Below are 11,922 nucleotides of genomic sequence, written 5' to 3' on the forward strand. Positions count from 1 at the left end.
AATGAGCCTTGGGCTGTTGATCTTGATTCTCCTTTCCTCATGTGAACTTAGAGGAGGTCAGACACTGCCCCCATGCTGTCTTTACAACTGTATACTAAATACTAGGACAAACATTTGACTATCTGACGTTAGATACCAACATTACCTAACTGTTCCAACTTACATACAAATTCAACTTAAAGACGGGCTTAGGAACGGACGGAGCTCATTCGTAATCCAGGGACTGCCTGTATTTCCACCCTTCCTAGATAGGAAAAGAGCAAAATGAAGAAAAGGGTAATATTTATTGGACACCTGCTATTCTCAAGTCATTCTCTTTTATACATATTATATATAAAACTACGTATATATAATTTTGGAAACCCTGGTGGCGTAGTGGTTAAGAGCTACAGCTGCTAACCAAAAGGTCATTAGTTCAGATCCATCAGGTGATCCTTGGAAACCCTTTGAGGCAGTTCTCCTCTGTCCTGTAGGGTTGCTAATGAGTTGGAATTGACTCGACGACAGTAGGTTTTTTTGGTTATATATAATTTTATATATAAAAAATTATTTATGAAAGCAAAGAGGACTTGAAGCACTTACTGATAAAGATCAAAGAATACAGCCTTCAGTATGAATTACACCTCAACATAAAGAAGACAGAAATCCTCACAACTAGATCAATAAGCAACGTCATGATAGAGGGAGAAAATACTGACGTTGACAAGGATTTCATTTTACTTGGATTCACAATCAATGTCTGTGGAAGCAGCAGTCAAGAAATTAAACGATGTATTGCATTGGGCAAATCTGCTCCAAAAACCTCTTTAAAGTGTTAAAAAGCAAAGGTGTCATTTTAAAGACTAAGGAGTGTGCCTGACCCAAGCCATGGTATTTTCAACTGCCTCATGTATGCAAAAGGTGGTCAATGAATAAGGAAGACTGAAGAAGAATTGATACATTTAAATTATGGTGCTGGTGAAGAATACTGAATATACCATGGACTGCCAGAAGAAGACCGATCAAATCTGTCTTGGAAGAAGTACAACCAGAATGCTCCTTAGAAGTGAGAATGGAAAGGCTTCATCTCATGTACTTTGGACGTGTTACCAGGAGGGAGCAGTCCTTGGAGAAGGACATCATGCTTGGTAAAGTAAAGAGTCAGTGAAAAAGAGAAAGACCCTCAATGAAATATATTGACACAGAAGCTATAACAGTGGACCCAAACATAGCAACAATTGTGAGGATGGCACAGGACTCGGCAGTATTCATTCTGGTGTACATTGGGTCACTGTGAGTCGAAACTGACTTCACGGTACCTAACAACATTTTTTATGTACTCTCTTTCAGTCTTTTTCCTGAAGTTTTTTTTTATGTATATGTATATATATATATACACACACACAGACACACGCACACAGAGAGAGAGAGAGAGAGAGAGAATCCTTCAGTATTGCAACTCGAGGCTTGAAGTTTTTCTTCAGTTCTTTCAGCTTGAGGAATGCTGCGTCCTTCCCTTTTTGTTTTCTAACTCCAGGTCTTTGCACATTTCATCATAATACTTTAGTTTGTCTTCTCTAGCTGCCCTTTGAAATCTTATGTTCAGCTCTTTTACATGATTGTTTCTTCACTTTGCTTTGTCTACTCTGTGTTCAAGAGCAAGTTTGAGTCTCTCCTGATATCTATTTCAGTCTTTTCTTTCTTTCCTGTTTTTTTTAATGATCATTTCCTTTCTTCATGTGTGATGTCCTTGGTACCATCCCACAACTTACCAAGTCTTCAGTTATTAGTGATCAAGTGCATCAGATCTATTCTTGAGATAGTCTCCAAATCAGGTGTGATATACTCAAGGTTATACTTTGTTTCTTGTGGGCTTGTTTTAATTTTCTGCGGTTTCAACTTGAACTTGTATATGAGCAATTGATGATCTGTTCCACTGTCAGTCCCTGGCCTTGTTCTGACTGATAATTCTGAGCTTCTCCATCATCTCTTTCCACAGATGTAGTCGATTTGATTCCTGTGTTTTCTATCCAGTGAGGTCCATGTGTATATTCACCGTTTGTTATTGAGAGAGGTATTTCCAATGAATAAGCCCTTGGTCTTGCAAAATTCTATCATGCGATCTCCAGTGTCATTTCTATCACTGAGGTCCTATTTTCCAACTACCAATCATTCTTTGTTTTCAGCTTTCACATTCCAGTTATCAGAAATTATCAATGTATCTTGATTGCATGTGTGATCAATTTCATACTGCAGAAGCTGGGAAAAATTTTCAGTGTCTTCATCTTTGGCATTAACCATTGATGTATAAATTTGAATAATTGTCATATTAACTGGTCTTCCTTATAGGCATATGGATATCATCTTATCATGCGACAGCATTGTATTTCAGGATAGATCTTGAAATGTTCTTTTTGGCAATGAATACGACGCTATTCCTCTCCAATTTGTCACTCTCAGCGTAGTAAACCACATGACTGCTTGATTCAGAATGGCCAAACCAGCCCACTTCAGCTGAGTTAATACCTAGGATGTTGATCTTCAGACATTCCATTTTATTTTTGACAACTTCCAGTTTTCCTAGATTCATACATAGTACATTCAGTGTCCTGATTATTAATGGATGTTTGTTGCTGTTCTCATTTTGATATGTACCACATCAGCAAACAAAGGTCCTGAAAGCTTTACTCTATCCATGTCATCAAGATTGACTCTACTTTGAGAAGGCAACTTTCCTCAGTTGTATTTTGAGTGCCTTTCAACCTGAGGGGCTCGTCTTCCAGCACTATATCAGACAGTTTTCCACAGCTAGTCATGAGGTTTTCACTGGCCAGTTTTTTTAGAAATAGGGGAAATAAGCCATACCTAATATTATTGTTGATTAATGATACTTAATTAGCCATTTAGTGAATTATCCAGGTCCTTTTACTTCTTTTTCAGTTTTTTGTGTTTTGAGTTATTTCTACAATTCTGTCAAAAATTTAGGAGGGACCAGAGCCAATAGAAATAGAAGGTAAAATTTCTGTTGTTATGTCACTATTACTTGTAATTAACTTAGTAAATAAGTCAGGTTAGTAACTGAAATTGTTTTTGAATCTGGGTTATTTTTACTTTAACAAAACTAAATGGCTGTATTAGCATTAGTTCCCCAGTGAGAAAACTATAACTACCAAGATGTTGAAATGAAGAAATGTGTTCAAAGAAGAGGTAATTTAAAGTGTGCTCTGGGATGAGGGAGATGAGTGAGAGCCCAAATGCTTGGAGCTGTTCTGTTCCAGACCAGGTTACTGATAAAACCAAACCCAGTGCTTTCGAGTCGATTCCGACTCATAGCGACCCTATAGGACAGAGTAGAACTGCCCCATAGTTTCCAAGGAGCGCCTGGCAGATTTGAACTGCCGACCCTTTGGGTAGCAGCCGTAGCACTTAACCACTATGCCACCAGGGTTTCCAGGTTACTGATATAACCTCATTATTACAGAAGAGTTGCTTTGCTTGCATGGTGCTAGTTTAGTGGTCTTGGTGCTTTTAATTAAGGATAAGAATCTGTGATAAAATTAGCTTTCTTGTTGACTATCTTAGGCAGGACTGTGAGGATTCATTGGTAAAAAACCAGTAACCTGTCCTCTCACCCCCAGGGTGCAAACAGTGAAAAGGATTAAGGCCCACTGTAGGGAGGCTTGGACTAAAGTCTGCACTGCCCTTTCCCCTGTTCTTTCAGCTAAATAGAAGATTTTAGTTCCCATGACTATCAATCTGGTGCTTTTCACAAGCAAATTATCTTAAGAAAATTAAGATGACTTATTTTTAGAAATTCACTGACCTAGAATACTGAAAGATGATGTTATATTGATATTTCATATTGATAGATCCTGTGCATATTTTTTCTGATGCATATTAATTTTCTTTAACCTTTTTGAAAGTTTTGGAGGTTGATACATGTAAAAATCAAGTACAGATTTCATATGGCTAGGTTGCTTGTCCAGCAGTAACTTGTAGAGTTTGGCAGTGTTGAGTCTTATGTTTTGTTGGAAATTGCTTTCTGACAACCCTGTGGACATAAAATTTAACTTTTATTTTTAGGTGACTGCAGTTGTAAAGTGCTTTCTTTTTGTGTCTGAAGGCTTTTAAATAGCTGTTACAAGTGCTGAAGTGTCATATATTTTTTCAGTGTCTGTCAAATTGTTATTGTATTTAATCTTGAAGCTATATTTTGATTTTAACTAAAAATAATTACAGAGTATTAAACATTCTTAGTAGTTAAAGCTCCCCCCCCCCCATTTAATTTGAGCTTTTGTTGTTACTAACAAATAATTTGTGGCACAGTTTCTTTTCTTTCTTTCTTTTTTTTTAAATGGCTGCTAGAATCTCTATACTTGTCACCTTAGTGTGCTAGAAATGTTCCCCTCAAATCAAGGGGTTCCTTTCTGGTTTTGTGTGTTCTCACCTGCTCCTCACTGTAAATCACTGAGATGTCAAGTGCGATGATTAATTAAGCTGCACGTGCAAGTGCTTTTTTTCCCCCACTTGTCAAGCAGGAAAGAAGTCTTAGAGCAAGATTAGGTGGTACCGTCTAATTCACAGCTTTTATCCCAGGCTGTCAAGTGTGCAGAAATATTTTCTATTTCGATGTTTTTTCAGAATTTGGCAGCCCAGGGTTTGTTTGGTTTCAAACTCTAAAATATTGCAAGATACACTTAATATGCCAAACCCTATCATTAAAAAAAAAAAATTTATTATCATTAAACTCTTAAATAGAGGCAAAGAATAAGTTCAGAATTCCTACATAAATATTTTAGAATTTACAGTTTGTACTTTATAATTCTCTTTTAATCAAATACTGATAGTTGATTTAAGTGAAGGTAAATATCTAAATATTTTTAAATTGATTATATATATCATAATGAAATCCATTCTCATTATAATGTAGCATGAGTTTAAATTTGTGATGAAATGATTATGGTGGTAACTTTATTTTTAGTAAAAAATATTTGCAGTATGTAATGTTGCACTTTTCGGTACTATTTTTTATACATTCTTAGGAAACAACAGACTTGGAAAGCGGCTTCTCCCCACCATAGTTCTTTCATCACTTCCCCTGCTTCTCTTTTTTTAAACCATCAGCAAGAGTAAAACCCTCAAATTGTATAGTAATCTTAATCTATTATTAAAAGGTCCTAGAAAGGAAGATTACAAGGTAGATTCAGGTTTTGAATCGGGTTTGCCATTGGTTTAGCAGCGGGTGGGCAGGCAGATGCCTGCTCAGAGTAGAACCTATTGCCATTTTTCACCATTGATAGAGTAGCCTTTCAGAGTCAATGAGCTCTGTCAATGTGAGCTTGTCAAGGCTACAACTTCATAGACCTGAGAGGCGGTTTGAGAGGTCAGCCCTTTTCAGGTTCGCTGTGATGCAAATGAACTTTAATGCTTAAACAACTATTGGAATTTTTATGTCTGCTCCTTGTTCTTTTTTCTTCACAAAGTCATTGACGAGACATTCAGTGCTTTTTAAATTGGAAGTTGCATTGTGCTAAAGACCTAGTACAGATTTACGGAGGGCTGAAAGCAGTTAGATCATGTTCTTTTCATGGTGCGATTAGAATCAAATCGATTTCCCTACAGCCTTCAGCATTCAGATGGCAATTTTAACAAAGCTTGGGGGCTAGACAAGGGACAAAACGACTGAACTGAATGTTAATTACACTCTGCAGCCTTATTTTCTTTTGATTTGGGACTGACTGGCAACTAAATTAACAAAAAGTGTGACCATAACTGCTGCCCTATTTTCATTTAAAAGGAGAGCTGCCTCTAAAAGGCTATCTTTACAAAGAAACAAGTGAGATCTGCTGATCATTGTTAACAAGGGCACTATTTTTTTTTTCAAAATTCTTGCCTAAAAGACTCTGTTCAAAAACGTAATGTAATAAATTAATCATTGATGAATTATTACCAAGAAAGTTGGTTGATTTTCTGAATTTTATGATATAAGCTTGGGAAATGTAAGGCAGTAATGGTAATTCATTGGTAATTATGAATTATAATAAGCACCTATATGGCTGTGATGTGTCTTTAGCATGTTTAACATGAAAAGGTAATATGTTAACTAGATTACACAGTAGATACTTTAAACATTAATATTTTATTATATACCATCAAACTGTTCAAAACCACCTTGATCTTAACAATTTGTACTTTCACCTAGGTCATCCTTACGTCACATGCGTATTTTTGTATCTGATTATTAGTATTTACAGTTGTGTTGCATTAATAGTGCTAGATGCTTTTTTCCTTCCCTTTCAAGGAAGCTGCAGCTGCACTAAGTTGCAATGATCCTTGTGGCAGCACCGTCCTTTTTGCACCTGCAGCTGTGTCAGTCTCATCCTAACACCTGGCACCATGAATTAACCTCTTCTTTATTCATACTCTCAAGCAAGAAACATTTCATACTACATAGTATGTATTGCAGCAGTCAAGTGGTCCTACGTGGTAAATTTTTCAGTTGTTTCCTGAGACAGCACTATTGAATAGTTTGATTTTTTTCTCCAACATCACTTTTATGTTGGTTTAAATTAAAATTTGGCTCTTTCTGAAAAATCATCTGTGGAATCATAGACTACCTTTTGAATTTGTATATTATTTTTAAGTATGATGTGAAAATTAGTTATGAATTAGGTTTTTTATTTATTAACTTTTAATTTTTTAATCCACCGTAAAAGCCATTTGCATTTTGTTAACTAATATTTAAATAACTTTAGCTTGAAATATGTATTACTAGTCATGTATTGCAAAATTATTTTTGAAAGAAGTGGGGATATAAATTTATGTCATTTGGTAGGTAATATTTGCATTTTAGACTTTTTTGGGTTGTTTTAAAGTGCATTTGAAACAATTAAAAAATGATACACATGCTAAAAAGCAAAACTATATGTTTTTAAAAAACAGTACTATTTCCGTTCAGGTTACCATTTAGTTAGAACATTGACTGTGTTGCAGACCACCCTGTACTCAGTCACTGTCTTATACCTCTCCCCGTTTCACACAAAAAGCAGCTGCAAAACAAAGTTTTTCTAAAACCAGTCAAGAGTAAACTTTTTTCTCATTTGTCTTCTAGACACGAAGATCGATTGAGAAGTTATTAGAATGGGAAAACAATAGGTTATACCACAAGGTGAGTACCACAGGGAGCAGCTTCGTACTGTTGGGGTCTGAATTGCACAGTATGGAAACAGATGCTTTTGTTGAACTAAAAATATGAAAGGTGGACAAATGGGTTAGTCTGTGTGCTGCAATAAAATAGAGCTCATTTTTCTTGTTTTACTCTCCTACTTGTCTAGCTGTGCTTGCACTGGAGACTGAGCAAAAGGAAATGTGAAACGAATAACATGATGGAATATGTAAGTTAAAGGGCTGTTTTGTGAGTTTCTCTATTAAATGATCATTTATTTTGCTTCTGATCTTATTCTTTCCATGATTATTAATCAGCAAAGGTGTCAGGAGCTTAATCTCCTGAGTGCAAGAATTTTCTACGGTTCACAGATGCATGGTTTCATGTGTAAGACTGATTTATAAAGTTATGAATGACTTGAAAACAAGGCTTCACTGTGTTCTGAAAAATAATAAATTAATTGCCAAGATAAAATAGGCTGAACATGTGTTGATGGAGTGTGAAATTTTAGATGCTGTATAAAGAATAACCACAACTTTGGTTACGCAGCAAGTCAGATATGGCTTTTTTATTTAATGCTAATCAAGTTTCCAAGTATGGAAGAAAACCTTTCAGCCAAACTGTTGGAGCTTAAGAAACCTTTAGCCTTTATAGATTTTAGCTGCCCATACCTCAGTGGCCTTTAAAGAATCTTTCAAAGTCTTACTAGAATGTTGTTTTGTAAAAGTTATCTTAAAAGTAAGCAGGAGATGAGATGTTGCAAAGTGTGTTATTCTTTAGCAGAGATCTCATTTGGCATTTGTATACAGTGGATTTTGGAACTATTCAGTACGGGATTTAGTTTACCCAGCTGACTCCCTGATTTACTTGAACAATATTTGTTCTTTTGAAAAGTTCAGGAAACTATAGAAAATTATGATTTTTTTATTTATTCTCCCTCGAGCTTGGGTGTTTTCTTTTAATATGGGAATGTTATTACATTAAGAAAAAGATCTAAGAAAGGGTTAATTGTTGAAAATTAAAGTCAGCTTTTGTGAAGTACGTGGCAAAACATTTCTAACAAATTTTGTCTATTCTTTGAAACAGTATAGCCTTCATGTTAAGAAAAAAAAAGATTGATTAAAACAATGTTTAAATAGTTGGGAATTACTGTAAAATCACTTTTCTCTGTTAGCATTTCCCCTTTCTTTCATTATCATACAGTCAAATCCCATTTCTAGACTTGAACATAAACGACCTTTTCAAAAATGCCGTTTTTTTTCATAGATCTATTCAGTGAACTGAATAATATAGATTTTTCATATCTATTATATCAAATATGTTGATTTATGATAATGAGAAAGATACATGATACTTCTTTATAATCATGAAAAAAATGTATATCTGAGTATGTTGTTTTGATATTGACCTATGAAAATCCTAATTTTGTACTTTCATCATGGATAGTAAGAGAGTTTATGTGTGTATTTTGGCAGAAGGAGTGAGTATGTAGTATGTTTAAAGAGTTTTATGATAAAATATTTGCTACATTTATAAACCCAAACACTAAACTGAGGCTTTACCTTATTTTGTGTATATGTGTGAGTATTTCTAAATTCACTTTGGAAAAGAAAACATGAGTTATTCCCAATGCCATTAATTATCTCCAGATGAAGTTATATAAATGTCATTCATTCATAAAATATATTAATTTTATTCATTATTTTTATGAAACTCTTTTGCTAACTAAAAATAATTTAGTATTTTTCAAAAACATTCTCAACCATGTGCTTTGTACATAATTTACCATGAATTTTTAGATACACACTTCTACCAAAGCCATTATTTTTCACAGCATCATAGATGATATCCATGAGAGTAGTAAGAACAAAGACTATTTTAAAATTGCTTTAAAAAGTGTTTTTTTAGATTTGCTCATATTATGTATGTTTGTGTTGGTTGAAAGGTGAAAACATAGTTTCAAAAACCCCCTTTAAACCATAAAACTTAAAATAGCAAAAAATCTAGTAAGAAGAGAGTGCCTCCTTATCTAATGAATTTGGGCCTTTTTGCATGTATCCCTCTTTTGAGCTCAACTTTCCCATGACTTTTAAATATTTTTTGTTAGTAAAGAAAAGTCAGACTCCTTGACTACATTTTGAATATTAATCTAGAAAAATACTCAATACCAAGTTTTCTTTGTTCAGTTGTAGTAGAGAAGTGTGACCAAAAAAAAAAAAAAAAAAAAAATGGGACGGGTGACTAATTTCTATATGTGGCTTCTGAAGGAAAAAAGTTTATAGAATATGTTCTTTATAAAGCAATAATTCAAATATAGTCAAAGACTGTCTATTTTGTGTTACATTGTATACTCTATAAAAATGTAATGCCCACACTCAAGGACTAAAATTGTAAAGACTACTTGATTGAGGACGTGTTTCTAACATAGCAGTATTTATCGAACTTGCCTCTTAGTAGTTTGAATATTTAGTCTTCAAGTTTTAGAACTGCGAAGACTCTTATCATCTAGTCCAGCCTCTTTAAGTTATAGATGAGGAAACTGAGAAACAGGGAAATCCAGCTCAAGTGAAGAAGCTGGATTGAAGAAAGTACTTTAACAGTGAAGCAAGTAAATATTTTGTAGGCAAATAACAGGTCAGGAGAGTGGCAAAGTGGCACCTAAAGTTTAGTGTAGGGTAACTAAACAAGGAGAGGACTATTTTTTTTTTTTTTTTTTAATAATTTTTATTGAGCTTTAAGTGAACGTTTACAGATCAAGTCAGTCTGTCCCATATAAGCTTATATACACCTTACTCCAAACCTTGGAGAGGACTATTTTTGATCCAGGTATAAAAGTGCTTTCTTTATCAAGGCAGATCAAAAGCCAGGAAAACTGAGGAGTTGAAAATGAAGGTTCTTGGCTCAGAAGGCAAACTGTAGAAGAGTATCCGAGACTGGAGGTCGTATCAAGACACAGATTCTGAAAAAGAACGAGAAGTTCACCAAACTTAGAAGCTGTTCAAATCAAATAATTTTTTGTTTAGCATCTATTCCATGTAGAGTTGGAGCAGGGGAGAGAGTTGATTACGAGTTAGGACAGTTCAAGTTTGGAATCAAAATTAGCCCTGATCACCTTGTGTATTTCTGTGTTACTGTGTTTTGTTTTTGTTGGTTTTCCTTTAGTTTCCTGATGTTTAATTTTGCTAACTAAGAGGGAAAAGAGTTTTTAAAAAAAAAGAGTAAGTACTGGTACCCTTTATCTAGAGATTACATATCTGGGTACAGTAAAATGGGAGCAACTCTAAAACCTAGAGAAGACCCATGGAATTGGGTTAGATAGAAAGGAGGAATCTTGAAGAAATAAATACTGGATCAGCCACAGCCACATAACATAGTGTAGTAGAAAGGGCAAGGCTTTGGAGTCAACACAGTCCTTTGTTCAAATCTTGACTTCACAATCCATGGTCTGAAATTTCTTGGATCATCAGTTTCCTCATCTGTAAAATGGAAATGCCTCATAGAATAGTTGTTGAGATTAGATGGGTTCCATACAGAATGAAACACCTGGCATGAGGTTAGCTCTCAGTAACTCCCTTTTCTCATTCATTCATTCAAGCTCCTTCTGTGTGTTAGGGACACTATCTGTGTCGTCCACCTCTGTTCATCTTCCCAGACGTTGACTGTTGACTCTTCATAAAGTATAGTGCTGAAGTATTTTGCCTATTTGGTAAAGATCCAGAAATTAAAAAAAAAAGTTCCTTAATAATGGAGCTATCTGAGTTATCAGATAAATGTCTATTTTAATAATACAAAGTTGTGGTTATGAAATGTGCATGGAATTTCAAAAATTATTTAAGTGATAGAACATAGTTGAAGTTTTGTTAAGATAAAAGTCTATTTAAATCTTCTTAAAATTTTTTTCTCTTTCTACAGGTCATCCTCATAGAATTTTTACCAAAGACACCAATTTTTCGACCAGATTAGCATTTACTTTATTTATAGAGACTTTCCAAGTATGTTGTCTTTCCAATGGTGCCTTGCTTGGTGCTCTCCTGGTGGTGACATAACATTGGTTCTACAGAATCGTGTGGTGTTTTTTTTTTTTTTTTAAATAACCGCATGTTCTAAGTGTGCATTTTTGTCAACCTTTGCAACAGTTATTTCATACAGATGTTTAATACTTAAGTTATTGTGCTCTTTTCTGTTATGTATTCTGATTTTCAAGGATTACTTTTTTGTATTATCAAAAAAATACATTTGAACTTAGCCTAAAAAGTGGCCAGTGTTTTTTTATTTTATCACCAAGTACACAGAGTCCTTTTTTTATAAATTCCGTAACATAGAAAAACATCTCTTTACGTCTCTACTTATCTATTCTAACAAACACATTCTTTGTATTATTTTTCTTCCTTTTTAGATTTAACATGGTCATTTTAAATAGTTTTAAGTTTTCTTATTAGCCTTTTGGAACCTAACATACCCTTTCTCCTATACTTCCTAATGCTCTGTTTACAGCAGATGTACCTGTAATCATTATAAAGACCAGTTAGAAAGTTTGAAACTATTTCTGTCTTCAAAGGTAGCAAGGTAGGATTAAGGCATTCTTGTTAGAGTAGACAAGCCAGTGAACGGCGTGCATCTAATGGCAGTTAGGGCCCAGGATCACAAAATTTAGTAGCATCACAATCTGGGTATATTTTTGATCGAGATGATATTAATAATGGCCTTACTTGAGTTATTTTTTATAGTTTATCAAATCTTACATACGGAAGTATGGACGTATTCCTTTTAAAAATTTC

General features: G+C 34.4%; 1 protein-coding gene across 1 annotated transcript in view; it reads left to right on the top strand.

Moving 5' to 3' along the window:
- The window catches only part of CHIC2 (cysteine rich hydrophobic domain 2), a 50,260-nt gene extending 39,030 nt beyond the window's left edge, over positions 1–11,230 (top strand). Inside the window, exons 4-6 of the mRNA XM_049886925.1 lie at positions 7,091–7,147; positions 7,314–7,373; positions 11,057–11,230. Of these exons, the coding sequence (XP_049742882.1) occupies positions 7,091–7,147; positions 7,314–7,373; positions 11,057–11,107 (168 nt within the window). The 3' untranslated portion in view covers positions 11,108–11,230. The remainder of the gene's footprint in view (positions 1–7,090; positions 7,148–7,313; positions 7,374–11,056) is intronic.
- Positions 11,231–11,922: the final 692 nt, after the last annotated feature.

The sequence above is a fragment of the Elephas maximus genome, chromosome 5 (assembly GCF_024166365.1).
Source record: "Elephas maximus indicus isolate mEleMax1 chromosome 5, mEleMax1 primary haplotype, whole genome shotgun sequence".
Taxonomy (NCBI): domain Eukaryota; kingdom Metazoa; phylum Chordata; class Mammalia; order Proboscidea; family Elephantidae; genus Elephas; species Elephas maximus.